The 16,837-nt window shown below is 56.9% G+C and overlaps 1 protein-coding gene across 2 annotated transcripts in view; it reads left to right on the top strand.

The window, feature by feature from the left end:
• Espn (espin) overlaps positions 1-16,837 on the top strand; it is a 30,993-nt gene that overhangs the window by 13,315 nt on the left and 841 nt on the right. Inside the window, exons 4-14 of one of the 2 annotated variants that reach the window (XM_051173840.1) lie at positions 90-272; positions 440-571; positions 3,404-3,605; positions 4,361-4,632; positions 7,213-7,434; positions 7,525-7,717; positions 8,786-8,812; positions 9,853-9,998; positions 10,074-10,337; positions 14,635-14,714; positions 14,799-14,810. In XM_051173840.1, the coding sequence (XP_051029797.1) occupies positions 90-272; positions 440-571; positions 3,404-3,605; positions 4,361-4,632; positions 7,213-7,434; positions 7,525-7,717; positions 8,786-8,812; positions 9,853-9,998; positions 10,074-10,337; positions 14,635-14,714; positions 14,799-14,810 (1,733 nt within the window). The other variant, XM_051173839.1, reaches the window with a different exon arrangement.

Here is a 16,837-nt window from a genome sequence, read left to right as displayed (position 1 = left end):
CGCACTGGGAGTGGTCGGGGTCAGGCGCGGGGGTGGGGTGGGGGAATCTAGCGCAAGCCCCGCCCTCTTCCCCGCTCCCCCCCCACCAGGTGAGCTTTGCAGACGTGAGCTTGTCAGAGCAGGACCACGACGGCGCCACGGCCATGCACTTTGCTGCCAGCCGCGGCCACACCAAAGTGCTCAGCTGGCTCCTGCTGCACGGTGCAGAGATCTCGCAGGACCTGTGGGGCGGGACCCCGCTGCATGACGCTGCTGAGAACGGAGAACTCGAGGTCAGGGCGGCCCGAGAGGGGCGGGGTCGAAAGCGGGTGGAGGGCGTGGTCGGGGCGGGGCCGGTGCTGGGGCGCGGGCGCCCTCTGGCGGCTGCGCGCTCTCTCCGCAGCCTCTCTGGAGTGCGGGCGGTGGAGGGACCCAGCTTCCCCTGCTCTCCTTCTTGCAGTGCTGCCAGATCCTCGTGGTGAACGGCGCGGGGCTGGATGTCCGGGACCACGACGGTTACACCGCTGCCGACCTGTCTGACTTCAATGGGCATTCTCACTGCTCCCGCTACCTACGAACCGTGCAAACCCTGGTATGACCCAGGAGTAGCTGCTGTGGAGCTATCCCTTCTCACCACCCCACGGGTCTCTTACCCCCTTTCACCAAGAAGGAAGCTGAGGTTCAGGGATATGGAGCTTCTTGCCTGAGGTGGTACAAGGAGTTTAGAGTCCTTGCCCATTGCTTGGCATCGACTGAAATTCAAAACCATTGTCACGGGGCATGAGGAAAGGCAGAGGCCAGGAGACACGGACCACTGGGCTCAGATAACTTCATTTTCCACCCACCCACATGTATTAGCTGATTTAAATCTTACAGACCCTCTCTTGTAGGGTGTGGGAGTGGTCCCATTTCAAAGATGGGTAAACCGAGTCTCCATAAGGCTAAATGTCACACACCCATGATGGAGTCCAGTGGCCTGGCTTTCTTTTCTCCTTTGGTGTCGAGGGTTGAACCTAGGGCCTTGAGCGTGCTGGGCAAGTGTTCTACCATTAGGCTACACCCCAGGCCTCTTTCCACCTGTCTTTTTGTGGCCTCCTCAGTAGCCAGGATTACAGCCATTCATCAGAGCAGCTGGCAGAAACCAACCCTCTTGACTCATACACACTAGCTCACTTCGTAGTTAATTCATAACTGAAGAACGATGTGACTCTTGTAAATCATTTTATTATATGCTTGCAAAGCCATGAGATGACCCAGCAGGACTCACGCTCAGGCGTGACCAGCCCTAAGTTCCGGACCCCACCCCAGCTGGTACAGTGACTAAAGGAGGAAGATAATAGGCCTCACAGCCCCTCTCAGAGGGATGCTATCTCCAGGGCCTAGCCCAGACATGAGGAAGGCTTCCAGATGAAGCCTGGAGGAAAGAATGCCCATGCCCCCCTCTCCCCCCATGGCCCCCGCTCTATTTGCTAGCATGGGGGGGACTGTTTTTATTTTGTTACAGTTATTAGACTAAAAGATGGAGAAGGGGTGGGTGAGTGAGTGTTCCTGGGTGAGAGTCCCAAGGTAAGGGATCACGTGGGAGAGCATAGCAGGTTCCACAGCAGGTGAGGGTGACCGAGGCAGAGGGAATAACACGCCAGGCAGATGGAGCTTGAATGAGGAGTTTATTTGGAAAGGGAGTGAGGGGGAAGGGAAGAGACAGAGGCACCGGGAATGGAAGCCCCATAATGAGTGATAGCAATTACATGCCTATGTGTGTCCCGCCCATCATCAGGGGGCGGGGGCAGCAGACTGCTGGTTTCCCACAGTGACCCTGGTTGGGATCTGAACAGTACAGCAGGGCCTAGGTGTCAATTACGGTTGACAGGTTGGGGGATGAGCTTCCAGAGAGGGCCCCCCAGAGAAAGCAAACAGGTCGTGGGTACCCTGTGGCATACAAACGGGCGGACCCTGTGAGATCTCGTCTGGGCCAGGAGTGAGTTCCTTCCCGCTGAGTGTCTGCTATGGGGCTGCGAGTGGGTAGCTGCAGAGCCCTGTAATGCCTGCAAGCCTGCCAGGCTGCAGCTGCAGCTCCCGGCATGCACCAGTGCTGAAGTCTGACTCTGTGCCCCCCGCTTTACGGATTTACCTCGGGGTTGGTACTTTACACTTCAGGCACGTACTGGGCACCACGCCTGTCACCAGCTTTCAACACCTTTGTCCCCCTTGTCCCCCATAGAGCAAGTATGGTTATTCCCACTTTATAGATGAAGAAACTCACACGCAGAAAATATTGGTGTATACAATATGCTCATAATCTCCCGCAGCTAGTGAGCTGGGCGGGAACTGAAGTACCCGCCCAGCTGAAGCCTTTGCGCCTGTGCCCTAGCTCCTATCTTCCGTGGCCTGCAGAGGTCAGGGCTGGCTCCCTGTGTTGTCCACCCATGTTAGTTAAGAATTGTACCTTCAGTTGTCTCCCCAAAGTTATCTTCTGGATCTCTCCTTTCCTTCTCAGAATAGGCAGCAGGGCCTGGACCCCTTGGAGTCAAGATTTGGTTCCCTTACCCAGGCAGGCCCTGCAGCAGCAGTGACAAATCCAAGCTACCAAGGTAGCTGGCCCAGAAAAGGCAAACACTAATTACAGGGCCAATGAGGGTGGCAGCTGAGCCGTTACCTGGTGCCAGCCTGCTTCCCTCTCCCAGGGGGCTTGTGACACTTCCCAGGCAGGGAGGGGCCTGGGGCAGGGAGGATAGCTTTGGGTAGGAGGCAGCAAAGGAACGGTCTTGCCGGTAGCAGGGACAGCATGGGCAATGTAAGTCGGCCCCTCACCCTAGCTGCTCCCAGCAGAAAGGGGCAGGCCTGGACTAAGAGGGCCAGCTGGTGGGAGGGAAAAGGGAAGGGTTGGCAGCTCAGCTGGGGCATGCCACATAGGGCCCAGCCCCCACCACTCACATCAGGAGGTGCACTGGCCTAAGGTAGAGAGCCGGCTTGTCAAGCAAGTTAAGATGGGGTTGCTATAGAGGTTGAGTCTCCCTATACCCTTCCTGTTCCTGCAGTAGCACCCCTGGGACCTCTGCCCACAGATGCATAGGAGCCCAGGCCCTCTGCCCACAGATGCATAGGAGCCCAGGCCCTCTGCCCACAGATGCATAGGAGCCCAGGCCCTCTGCCCACAGATAAGACCGGAGAGACTGGTGAGGGCTGCAAGCTCTTGAGATGCAGCCAGGCCCCCTTCCCAGGTCTGTCTTCCTGAGCAGGGGGCGAGCCACTTGGGAGCTTCTCGTACTGCTGGGAGGGTCTGCTATTGACACCTACTGGGAGAAGGTGCAGACCCTCTCATGGCTGAGAGAGAAGAAAGTAACTTGGCAGGTTGTCAGTGAGGACTTGTGCTGGGACCGTGTTCTGGGGAGTGTGGAGGCTATCCCCACTCCTTTCTCCTCAGAGCGTGGAGCACCGAGTCCTGTCCCGGGATCCATCCACTGACCTGGAGGCAAAGCAACCTGACTCGGGCATGTCCTCGCCCAACACCACCATGTCGGTCCAGCCACTGAACTTTGACCTCGGCTCGCCCACCAGCACCCTCTCCAACTATGACTCCTGCTCTTCCAGCCAGTCCAGCTTCAAGGGTCAGCGCTCTAGTCGAGGTGAGTGGGCTGTTAGGGAGAGGAATGAGAGGAGCCGAGACAAAGCACAAGGCCACCCTGTCCATGTCACTCATTGCCTTAATGTGGTGAGGGGAACAGTCAAGCATGTACATCCCAACATACACTCCCCACATCCCAATATTTTCCTCACATCCATGTACCCCACACATGACTCACTGCTCTCTGTTCTAGGCTACAAGCTCAAAGTTGTGCATGTGGACAGGTGTGCATAGGGTGCACAAACACACATACAAACTTACACAGATAATATGCATACCCCTAAATTAAAATTACACAAACAGAACCCCTCCATTTGCCTACTAAACTCACAAAGGTCCCCCAGCCCAACACAGATACAGGACAACACAGAGGGACAGGGTTAAATACACACATAACAAGCCCTCAGAAACAGGCGTGTGTGTGTGTGTACACACCGACCACACCCTGAGCAACAGTCAACTACCTGCAGTGTCTGCTTCCCACCACCAGGTGGCAGCCTGCAGAGCTGCTGAGTGGGGCCATCCAGACACCTGCCCTTCCTGGCCCTTGCCAGGTGGTCCTACTACACAGGACCCTGGAACCCAAAACTCCCTAAAGTGACCCCTTGAAACTTGAGAGCATCACCTTCCTGCCTACTGGGGAGGCCACAGCAAGCCATACCAAGTAGTAACCCCAGTTAGCCTTGCCACTGGATAAGCTGCAGTGTTGGGATACAGTTTGCAAACTTACACATCCTGTCCCCCGCCTCACCCCAGGGCCTCCCAGTGCAAGAGCTGCAGACTTACAGAGCTACATGGATATGCTGAACCCAGAGCTGGGCTTACCTCGGGGCAAGATAGGGAAGCCTGTACCACCACCACCGCCCCCAAGCTTCCCTCCCCCAGCACCACCCTCAGGCGCCCAGCTGCCCCCGCCGCCACCAGACTACCCAGCTCCCAATCCTCCTGCAGGGCTACAAGCAGCTAATATCTACATGCAGACCAAGAACAAGCTTCGGCACGTGGAGTTGGAAACCCTGAAGAAGGAGGTAGGTAGACAGCTGGCCCTGTGGGCTAGCATCAGGACTAGGCTGATGGGCTACTGGGCCAATGAAGAACTGGCCTGCCTGACTTGTGGTCACAAATGAGGCTTTCTGGGCTCTGGGCAAGTTCAAGAATTGAACATCCTTTCCGGGTCCATGAGAGCTGAGGGCTGAACGCTGTGGATGGGTAGGGGCGACAAAACCACGGTTCCTTGAGTGGAGATGAGGCTGAAAGAACCTAGTCACAGCTAGTGAGGGGCTGGGGCGAATCTTGCACAGAGTGGCAGGGTTATCATGGAGTTGGTGTGGGCGGGGGGGGGGGGTGGAGCACAGACATTGTGTATAGCCTTAGTGTGGGGCTTGGGTAGAGGATGACACCGGAGGGGGCGGTGGTGGCGCACGCCTTTGATCCCAGCTCTCGGGAGTTTGAGGTCAGCCTGATCCACAGAGTGAGTTCCAGGTCAGTCTCTAAAGCAATACAGAGAAACCCTGTTTCGAAAAACAAAACAAACAAACAAGGAGAGAGAGAGAGAGAGAGAGAGAGAGAGAGAGAAGAAAAAAAGAGCAACACTTGAGGCATCTTTCAGGTGGGTCATTCCAGCAGTTTGAGTTGACCGTGAGGGGGAGGAAGTTGAGCAAACACTAGAAGGTTCTGCCAGTCCATAACCTGTGGGTGGGAGGAGGAACTTGTGAGAAGAAGCGAACCCTTCAGAAGGGGTGTGAATGCGAGGGGCTAGAACACCCAAGGCGTCTGTCTGGTCTTTAGGCTATGGGTGGAGAGTGGGAGTGTGGGGATAGATGTAATGGCAGGGAGGCCCAAAGCCAGGCTGCTGGACGGAGAGGTGAGGGGACAGCCGGAGACCACAGGTGGCCTAGGCCTCGCAGTTCACTCCTCAGCCCAAGGCATGCCACCCCTGGGTGGAGCTAAGTGATCAGTTTGCACAGGTGAGCCAGGTCACAGGGCCACAGGGCGGAGGCGGCACAACTATCACAGGGACTCGGCCAGCACCTTTACCTCTCTTCCGGTGCACAAAGCTCTTCCCAGAAGTTCTTTATTGTCTGGAGATGAAAGAATGCTGGACAGAGATTGTAGGGGGCTGAGGCCAGCCCACTTTCGCAGCCGGGCGCAGCATATGCGCCTTGCCCCAAGCCATGCCCACTCCCTACCCCTGGGCCTGAGTGCCAGCATTATGCGGGCCCTGAGCCCCTCCGCAGTGTGTTCGTGCAGAACTGCAGGCGCTAATAGGCTCCACAAAAGGCCCTTTGTGTGCCACTTGTGTCCCTTGCCCCCTCAGGCGCGGGTGCCTACACTGTCGGATAAAACTGGGTTGAGGGGTGTGCGTCTCTGTGGCTGTAGTGGGTGCTGAAGGGGCTGGCTGACCCAGAAAGCAAATCCGGCGTGTCGTGTTTCCTGTCACGTGAACCTGGTCGGACGGGGGGGGGGTGCGGAGGGTCTGAGGCCACTGCCTAGACGTACAAACTTGGGACTGGGTCGGGGGGACAGCCCCCACCTGGTCCTTTGGCCACACCCACCTCTTGTCTTTCTCCCAGTGCAGGCCTTAGTGGGGAGCAACAGAGTGAGAAGTGGCTTTGTCACCCGAGCCCACCCGGCCACCCCTGAAACTTGAGGCCTGGGCGCGGGTGTGGTGTCGTTTACATGGATAGCGATGGGTTCCAGATGCGGGAGGGGAAGGTCCAGGGCGCGACCTGGGTTGCAGGGGGGGGGGGCAAAAATGAGCAGTTTCACTGCCCGAGGTCAGGCCCTCTTTCAGTCCTGGCGAATGATTGGGGGCAGGGAGGATGAAGGTAGGGTGCTCAGGACCTCTAGCGGGGAGAGGGGTGCAGAGGGAGGAGCCGCCCCTGGCCAGGCGCGGAGCAGTGGGGCTCCGTGACATCCCCGCCTGCTGGGGGGTTAAGCCTGGGATTGGCGGACCCTGGGTGATGTCAGGCCGACTGAGCTCATAGGCGGGCCGCGTGTGGACCGGGCTGTAACCTGAGAGGAAGGATCAGGTAACACAGGTGTCGGGTCCCTGCCGCCCCCGCCGCCAGGTGCACAGCGGGGGCCACCGGAACAGTCGCAGGTAGGAGCAGCCCTAGGCTGTGGGCCCCCTGAGTAAGCAGAAGCGTTCCAGGGTACCAGCTCTAGGCAAGCCCCCCTCCAGGCCGAGACCCCCTCCAGAAAGGGTTCGAGGAGCCTTGAGCGCTCACGTGCGGTTGCTGGAGCTGCTAGTAGGGTGCAGCTGAGCCCTCGGGGAGGGCTAAGTGGGAGCTGTCCTAACTCAGGCTCCCCCTGGCGTCCAGGCTGGGCCACCCCGCCCTTGGGTCCGCCCCTTCTGGCCTCTGTCGGGGCCCCCTGTGCCCTTGGCCCTAACCCAGACCCCTCCCTGTGAGCCGGCTGAGCCTTCGCCCTTTCACCGAGGTCCCCACGCCCTTTGCCCCATCCTGCACGGAGTATTGGGGGGGCCAGGGACGCGGCCAGCTGGGCCACTCGACGGCCCCTGGCCGCGAACCCCCAGGCAAAGGGTGGGACGGGAGGCGCGAGGGGCACCAGGGCTAAGAGCATCATCCGCCACTGTCTTCCTCCAGCCGAGCTCCGGCGACGGCCACTCGGGGCTACGCAAGCAGGACTCGGGGCTCAGGCAGGAATCGGGGCTGCGCAGGCACAACATCGGCCTGCGCAGGCAGGACTCCGGCCGCAAGCAGCGCTCGTTCAGCAAACAGCCCAGCACGGGGGACTACTACCGCCAGCTGGGCCGCTGCCCGGGGGAGCCGCTGGCCTCACGCCCGGGCATGGCCCACAGCGAGGAGGTGCGTGCTCACCAGCCCGCATCCGCGGGCCGTCCGGGCCCGGGCCCTGACGCACGCTCCTCACTCGCTGGCCCCTCTGCACCCCCACAGGCGGCGCTACTCCCCGGGAACCACGTGCACAACGGCTGCTCAGCGGACCCCAAGACGTCCAGGGAGCTGCCGCCGCCGCCGCCGCCTCCTCCGCTGCCTGAGGCCCTGAGTTCGCCGCCACCTGCCCCACCCCTGCCCGTCGAGGGCGCGGGCGCAGGCTGCGGGCAGCGCCGTTCGTCCTCGTCTGCTGGCAGTGAGTAGGGGCGGGATGAGGGGCGGGGGCGGCGCCAGCTGTAAAGGGGAGGGAAGCCTAGAGACCGCCCCCTCCCCAGCTGAGACTTGCCTGGTGCTTCCTCCGTCTAGGTTCTTCTTTCTAGACCCTACCCTTTGATGAGAAGGGGAAGAGAGTTTTGAGTTGCTTTGGTCCCTCGGCAGAGCTGGGCTGAGTGCTGCTTTTGGCAAGGCCTCTGCCCGCCCTGGACCTTCTCCTTTTTGGCTAGGGAGAGCCTCTCTCTGGTGGCTGGTGTTTCTGAACAGCCTACTGGCTCTTTTCTTCCTGTACTCTGCATCTCCAGTCCTAGCACTCCCCAAACTCACTCTTGTTCCTTCGAGCTAACCCCAGCCCTGAGCTTTCCTAGCTATGACAGGACTCTCACTGAAGGGCTGTATTTGGGGAGGGGTCAAAGACAATGATCCAGCGACTCATCACCTCAGGGTTTGTGTGTACAAGGTGGTGGTGATCGCGGAAGACAACTCAGGGTCCCCCTCAAGCATGCTAGGCATACTCTCCGCCACTGGATTTGGCACCCTTGCTTAGAAGTTAAGCTGGAGATCAGGATAGCTGGACACTGTTCCTTCTGCCAGGAATCCTGGAAGGTTCTGGTTTTCCCATCCTAGTGAGGCAGGGCTCGGTGCAGAAACCATACTTGGCGGTTCCAGCCCAAGCTTTATTTCTGTGACTAGACTAGGAGAGCAGCTCCTCTGGAGCCTGTGGTGGCGTGCCCACACCTGGCTGAATCTCTAGAATGCCCTCGGCCCATCCCCAGCTTGACAGTCAGCTTCCCTTCCTCTGAAGCCTAAGCTAGGGACAAAGGAAAATAATGAACTCTGGCTGCCCCAGCCAGCCCCAATGCCAAGATGGCCTACCGGAGAGGACTGGATGGACCACCCTTGTGGGGCCCCAGAGTGGCCTGAGCTAGGGTCACACGGGCAGCGGAGCTCCTCCCCTGCCCTCCCCTCCTGCCCTTCCTGGCCCTCTTGCTGTCCCTATCTCACCCAGCCCCCCTCCCTCTAACTTCAAGTCTCTCCTCTCGGTTCCTAGAAGTGAGAGTCCTGAGGCACAGGAAGAGTGAGTAGCTGCGGCTCACGGCTAAGGCTGAGGCTGAGGCTTGGGGTGGGGTGGGGGAGGTGGCTTTCCCAGGAATAAGGCAGGAAGGGCCTGGGACTGAGGAAAGGGCTTGCTAGGGGCCAGCAGGTGAGAGGACCTGTTACCCCAAACACCTATGGCATCACAGCATCCAAAGCCTGGCTTGAAGTTTTGCTTAAGTAAATGAGCAGGAGGGATGCTTTCCGGTGCTTTGGGATGTGCTCTGGCTCATCACCCTGGCATCCAAGGGCCTTTAGTATCAATTTGTTTCTGCCTCCTTCTGGGGCACCTAAGACAGCTCCTCCCCCCCCCAAACACCCATTCACCTCCACCAGCCCTGCTGGAAATGCAAACTCAATCCAGGTATTTGCATGCCATTGGCCTGGCCCTTCTTCCTGCATGCCCTCTCTCTAGTAAGCGCCTCCTCCAAGGTCCTCCAGGGTCACGCAATGCTTTGCCATAAATGTATGCTGTGCTTGCAATCCCTGTTGTCTGCTGTCCGTCCGTCTGTGGGTGTGGGGCCAGGGAGGGTCCAGCTGGGTGGCACTCCAGGGTCCTGAGTCTTATGGCCATGAAGGTTCCAGTCAGCTCAGTCCAAGGGTCACCGGGCTTTGCTGATGAAGGGAGAGAGAGTGCCATAGGGAGACTCCGCCCTAGTGGGGTTGAGCCAGGAAACCTGGGACAAAGGTTGGGTGGCTAGCCAGGTAGTGCTTTGGAGCTGGGCAGTCGATGGTTGGCAGAGATCTGCTGAGTACCCAGGGCTGGCCCAAGAGCCACTATGAATTCTCAGGGGCCTCCAGGTGGGGGCCATATGCCCAGTGAGTAAGACTTGGTGGGGACATCATGGATGGACCCACCTTTGGGTGTCCTGAAAGCTATCTGAGGACCCAGGGTCTGGAGAGCTGCCACTGGGCCCAAAGGTGGGCCCTACCCATCTGGTTTGGAAAGGGGGTTTGGGCGGGGCAGGAGGGAAATGGGAATGCTACCTACCCCCAACCAAGTACTTCTTCTCCTGTGGGCAGGCACCAAATCTTTCAACATGATGTCCCCAACGGGTGATAACTCAGAGCTGCTGGCTGAGATAAAGGCAGGCAAGAGCCTGAAGCCGACCCCGCAGAGCAAGGGGCTGACCACCGTGTTCTCAGGCAGTGGGCAGCCAGCCTCCCAGGTAGGCACTGGACGGGTGCCCCGCCCGGGCCCCCAGTGCCTGCCTGGTGCTCAGCCCTACCGCTTATCCCGGCAGCCTGAGTCACCGCAGCCCTTGGTGTCACCTGCGCCATCTCGGGCCTGGAGCCCCACCCCACCAGCCTCTGGGCCTCAGCCATTGCTCAATGGCAGCATAGTGCCTGCACCACCTGCCACCCCGGCACCAGGAGTACAGCTGGATGTGGAGGCCCTCATCCCCACCCTTGATGAGCAGGGCCGGCCCATCCCAGAGTGGAAGCGCCAGGTGATGGTCCGAAAGCTGCAACAGAAGATGCAGGAGGAGGAGGAGCAGAGGAGGAAGGTTGGTGGGGTCTGGCTTCCGAGAAAGACTTGGGGTCTGCACTGAGCCTACAGCATATTCCCTGTGTCCCCCCCCAACCTGTTTTGACCCTTCAACCTCCAGCAAAGCTCTTGGAGAGAAACAGGAATATATATAAGGTACCCTACACATACTGGTCTCAATTTCCCCGTGGTTAGCTGTCCCTCAGAGTGAGCTGTCAATGTTTACCAGACTCTTATGTACCTTCAAGTCACTTGGGACCTCATTAAAGAGCTTATTCTGCTTTGGGGAGAAGGGCTGAGATTCTGGGTTTCTAATAAGCTCCTGGGTGAACCACACTGCGTGGCCAAGAGAGGCTTTCTTTGAGTCCAGACTGACGTGAACTCTACGCTGGCATTGCCTCTCTCCAGCCGCTGCTGCTGAGACTTGTTCAGCCTCAGTTCCTGTATCTGTAAGATGATTTGGTGGACACCATTTGTGTCCCCTGAGGGCCATCTATGTAGGGTGCACACAATTGTGTCTTCTGAGGGCTCACGGTGAATATACCAAAGCTTGGTATCAAGGTGACCATGGAGGTGTGAGTGTCAACTAGGAGATGGTGATGTGAAAGTGACTACCTGGGGTAACAAACAACTGAGCTTTTTAATACACTGAGTGGTCAGGAGCACAGGGGACTGAGATGCCACTCAACTGGTTACCAGCTGTGGGCCGGGCGGGGATGTGAGTGGTAGGCACACAAGAGTTGATTAGGAAAAGAGTAGGATGTGGAGGAAAGCAGGCAGGATGATGGGCAGGTCCAGAAGTGAATGTGTCTTGGTGCGCCCTCTGGCTGGTGGGAATCAGGATACAAAGTTTCAGCTAGCTGCCTGGAAGAGACTAGGTCCCAGAGCCCGGGAAGCCCTGCCAGCTAATTGGAGCAAGTGGGCTCATCACACTTGTGTGGGAGGTGGGCTGTACTGGATCTAGATGGATCGGGTGCCCATACATTTTATGGAGTAGGAGACTGTAACTTTAGCTTCTTTAAGAGTGGAGTAGGAGGAAGGGAAAAAAGGTGAAGTGTCCTTTCATCTAGTGAACATTGACCCCTGACACAGAGTGGACTTGGACCCCAGGAAGCCTGAGGAAGGGTCTGGGATCTGGTGACAGGAGAGGAGCTCTGCGATGTAGCTTGGAAATAGGCTGTGGATCGGGTAGGGGAGGGCCTCTGTGTTTCTCAGCTTCAACACCTTTCGCACGTTCTCTGGGTGGTGTAATGAGCAACAAAGCCAGGCAATGGAGACCCGGTCTGCAAGCCTGCCTTCCCTGCCTCAGGCAGCACCGCAGCCCTCTACCAGCAACCAAAGTGTGAACACTGCTCTGAGTCGGGATCCGAAGCCTCACTGCAATGCAATCTCCCCACCAGCCAGGCGGCCGGTCCCTGCAAACGCAGCCCAGCGGAGCCATTACACCACCTAGGACTTGCAAAAGGTCGCCGGCTCTGCTGCAGGAGCTGGGCCAGAGGGAGACGTGCCCCCTCCCCTCTCTTGTCTTCCCCGCCTTAGCTGACGGCTGCTAGCTCCTGCTGCTATCCCCCGGAAGGCTGGAGGTACTCCCGCGAGCACAACGCCATCCTGGGGCCCTTTGGCGAGCTCATGACCGAGGCCGACATCCTCCGCATCGAACAGCAAATTGAGAACCTGCAGGTGCTGCACAAGGCGAAGAAGCTGGAGGCGCGCCTGGAGCAGTTAGAGCTGGAGTTGGAGCAGCTGCTACCGATCTCAGCTGCTCTGTCTGCTGCTCCTCGCTTCACTGTAGACCCACGCCGCATGCATGGCCACGCAGCCAACCTGCCGGCCTGGTGCAGCAAGATCTCCACGCTGCTCAAGAGTATGGCCACGCTGCTGGCCGCGCTGGGCGGCCAGCCGGCACATCTGGCAGACCTGCTGGCTGCAGACACTGGCCAACCGCTGGCGCCACTGCCGGACGCACCCTCGAGGCCTGGACCACTCTGTTTGGGCCGCTCTCATTCGCTCAGCTGGTGCCGGGAGGCGGTGGCACAGGAGATCCTCGAATGTGGTGTCTCGGTGCAGCACCTCCGCGCAGCATACGAACTGCGCACTCAGGGCGCAGCGCCCAATCATAGCCTGCTCCGCAAGCTCCCTCAGCCCACCAGCACCCCGGACCGGGAGCCCATCCTTGAGGAGGACTACGTGGCGATCGGTTCCAGTGAGCCGAGAGTCGCCGTCGCCAATGGCCTGTGGGCTACAGAGGAGCCCCTGAACACCCTGGATCCCCCGGAGCGGTGGCACCGGGAAGCAGCTTTTCCGGAGCCTGAGCAGCTGGCTAGCACGCCGCCATTGTCTACCGAGCTGCCTGGCGTCCAGGACTACATCGACATGCGCAAGGAGCGCATCGTCTACCTCTTCTTGGAGCACTGGCGCAAGTGGACCTTCCAAGGACCTGGGCGTCATGCCCAGGCGCGCCTGCGCAAACTGCTGCCCCGGGTGGTAGCCTCGGGCGCAGGTCCCCTCCCAGAAGCAGAGGAAGCTACCCAGCAGCAACCAGTTGGTGAGGATTCAGACCAGGACCCTGGCCCTGAAGAGCGGCTGCTGCAACTGCTCAAGCAGCGGCGGGTGGTGGGCAAACTGCTGGCTCATTGGAGGAGCCTGCTAAGGCGGGTGCCGGCGCGCCAGGAACCCAGCTCGAGGCTGACACAGGGTCTGTACTGGCCCGAGCACTTCCTGCCACCACTCGACGATGGTGCTACGCGGAGCTACGACAGTCTCACCCTGGACCTTTTCATGTTAGGCTACTTTCAGCTACTGGAGATGGGCCTGAGCCGCGAGGAACGGAAATTCCGCCACCTGTTGTGCTATGAGATGTTTGACCGTCTGGGCAGCCACCCGTGGGAGCTTATCCGCCAGTTCCACCGCGCGGTGCTGGAGGAGGTGGAGGCGGGAACGCGTGGCTGGAACGATGGCTTTGAGGATCTTAGGCGCCAATTCTTCGGAGACAGCCCTGAGTCTGAGCCAGCTCCAGTAGAGGCCCAAGAGAAGGAAGAAACAGAAGAAAAGGAACAAGACCAGGAGGAAGAGGAGGAGGAAAAGGGGGAGGGGGAAAGGGAGAAAAAACTGGAGGAAGAGGAGAACAGAAAGGAGGAGGACAAGGAGAAGGAGGAGGAGGGAGAGATGGGGCCCTCTCAAGAATCAGCTCCTGTTCAAACACAGGGCCTGCCACAGGGGCAGTCAGAGGTCCCAGCTCCTGCACCGCAGCCGCCTCCCCCCGCTGCACCTCCCCCAACCTCAGACCTGTCTAGTTCAGAGCCCCCAACGGAAGAGCCCTTGGAGCTGGTGTCTGAGATGGGCGAATTCAGCAATGAGGACATCTGTCGCTATATTGACCGGAGCTTCTCCTTTTGGAAGGAGAAGGAGGCAGAACTCTTCGACATCTGACAGCAAATTTAGAGTTTAGTTTTGTGCCTGGATGCAGTCTGATAGCTAGAGGGGCCAGAATCAGACGGGAAAGAACCAGATTTTCAAAAGCCCCGCTTCTCTGGAACTTTTGGGGTCCCTAGGAGGGAGGAAGTGAGGCCTTTGTGAGATTGGTTAGTCACAGGGCGAGTCAGGTGTTGCCCCCTATGAAGCCAGGCAGCAGAAGCTAGCCAAGGATCTCTGGGTTCCGGAGGGCAGTGTGGTTCTCTCTCTCCATCTCTGGTTTTTCACTGGAGTTCGCAGCTACCTCCTTGACCACTCGTGCAGTGTTCTGTGTGGTGTGTGATGTGCACAGACCCTTTCTATTCTGTAACATCGAAGGAATAAAGCACTCTGTATAGGCTGTGTTGGTAACCCTCTCCCCATGCCATCATAGCCCCACGGTGTGGAACATCCCCCCTCCCACTAAGAGGAGAGCGAGCATGGCCCAGCAGGTCCTCATGGGGATCCAGTGTGGCCTGGGTCTTCCTGAGCTGACCCAGTGCGTGGTACAAGTCTGTATCTGCCTAGAAATTCTGCAAGACAGACTGGGGGTCATCTAGCCACATGTTTTGTGGGAATTCAGGACCCAACTATTTTTCTGTGTCTTTCCCTTTTACCTCCCTGTGATCTATCTGGCCCCACCTTTAGGACACTGGTTGGGTCACTGGGGAGCAGAAGGCCCCTTTGGAGCAGGCCATCACCAAGCACCATATCTGACTTCACCATAAGAGGCCACCTAGAAGGTTCATAAACACATCTACATTCTGCTGTCCCTGAGCTCTCCATTCGCCCTGGGTTGGAAGTACATACCCCTGGCCTGCAAATCTCAGGCAAGCATGTCCTGATGCTGTGTGGTTGTGTTTTAGGAGGAAGAAGAGGAGGCCCGGCTGGCCAGCCTGCCTGCTTGGAGACGAGACATTCTTCGGAAGAAGCTAGAAGAGGAGCGGTTAGTGTCTGGAGGAGGCTGCTTGGCACATGTCTTGACTCTGAGGTTGTGACACCATCTAATACTGTCCCTTTCTCATTCCAGGGAGCACAAGCGGTAAGCACGGTGCTGGCCCACACCTGTCACTCCTTCCTACATCACTCACAGAGACTTGTCCCTTCTGCTCCTTCATCCAGACCATGACTTGAGTCCTTGTACCATAACCTTTCCGTTCCCAATAGAGACACAAGACCCTTAATTATTTAACACCTGCCCCTCAAAGTTTAGTTACCTAGACACCCCCCATCTTCTATCATTAACCTAGCTTTTCACCAACTGTGATAGATAACACATACCTATAATCCCGCTTGGTAGGTATAGGCAGGATTAGGAGTTCAAGATTATCCTTGGCTTCAAAGCCAATTCAAGGCCAACCTGACCTACAGGTGACCTTGTCTCAAAACAAAAGCCTACCCTTGCTATCCTCCAGTGCCAATTTTTCTGTTTTAATTATGTGTATGTCATCTGGGTGGTGGCAGCACATGCCTTTAGTACCAGCACTCGGGAAGCAGAGCCAGGTGGATCTCTGTGAGTTTGAAGCCAGCCTGGTCTACAGAGTGAGTTCTAGGACAGCCAGGGCTACACTGAGGAAACCCTGCCTGGAAAAACCAACAACAACAAGAAAAATCATACGTATGTCTGGTGTCTGTGTGTGGGAAGGTACTCTTGAGTGCAGATACATATGGAGGTCAAAAGTGTCAGCTCCCTGGAGCTGGAGCTACACGTAGTTATGAGCCACTCAGTATGGGTGCTGGGAATACAACCTGGGTCCTCTGGAAGAGCAGAACATGATCTTAATTGAGAAGCCATCTCTTCAGCCCCAAGGACAGTTATTTTAACCACAAGATCAACAAACTTGATCATTCATGTTCCCCTCAACTGAATGTCTGTACCCAGAACCCTACCCTGGCACTGCCAGGTAGATACAATGTGTAACACTTACATAATTTAAAATTGAGAAATTTGTAAAAGATAGAAGTAAACTTAATTTTAATACTTAATGTAGGAAAAGTATTATTTTAGCATTTGAGCGAACCTAGTTTGTACTGAGAGCTAGGCATATAGCTCAGTCGGTGGAGTGCTTGGCCAGCACACAAGAAAAAAGAAGCCCTAGTATTGCATAAATCTGGGGAGATGGCTCGGTAGTAAAACACTTGTTGCTCTTCCAGAGGACCCAGGTTCAACTCCCAGCACCCACAAGGCAGCTCACAATCAGTTCTGGAGGATCCAATGACTTTTTTTAGCCTCCTTGGGCACAGACATGAATGCAGGCAAAATACTTGTACACATTCAATGAAGTTGAAAACAAAGTAACAACAAAATCCCTAAGTGTTAGCACAGGCCTCTAATTCTAGCATGCAGGAGGAGGAAAAGTTCAAATAGCCTTGTCAACAAAGCAAGTTTGAAGCTATTCTGCAATATAACAACATCCCCCCCCACACACACACACATAGAGAGAGAGAGGGAGAGAGGGAGAGAGGGAGAGAGAGAGTTTTTTCTCCTTAAAAAAAAAAACAGCTGGGTAATGATGGCACATGCCTTTAGTTCCAGCCCAGGGCAGAGGCAGGCAGATCTCTCTGAGTTCGAGGCCAGGCTGATCTGGAGGCCAGACAGGCTCCAAAGCTGCACAGTGAAAAATTTGTCTCAAACAAACAAAAACTTTAGTTTTCAAAATACTGTGTGCATGCCAATTTGAACATTTTAATTGCTCCATAACCAAATATGATTAGCGGTGACCCATCAACAGAGCAAATCCACCCTTATGCTTTTCCAGAGTTGGGGATCAAAGCTGAGCGTTCTAGGCAAGCACTCTACTGGGAAGCTATACCCCCAGTCCCTAGCCCTATGTTCTGAGAAGCTGTCCCTAGCTAGCTTGCGGGCCTCTTCCCCAGTAATGAGATCCCCAACTGCTCAACACTATTCCCTGGTAAGTTAGATTGACAGCTCCCTAACAACTCAAGTCCTGTCTCCAATGTCAGGCTGCCTGTCACTGATCCCCTGAACTCTGTGACATTTCATCCTCACACAGGGCCACCTAATGACCCAGCGTCTCTTTCCAGTAACAGCCCTCCACAAAATAATCC

The sequence above is a fragment of the Phodopus roborovskii genome, unplaced genomic scaffold (assembly GCF_943737965.1).
Source record: "Phodopus roborovskii unplaced genomic scaffold, PHOROB, whole genome shotgun sequence".
Lineage (NCBI taxonomy): Eukaryota > Metazoa > Chordata > Mammalia > Rodentia > Cricetidae > Phodopus > Phodopus roborovskii.
The sequence above is the reverse complement of the archived record's forward strand: the minus strand, read 5'-3'. Positions and strand labels throughout refer to the sequence as shown.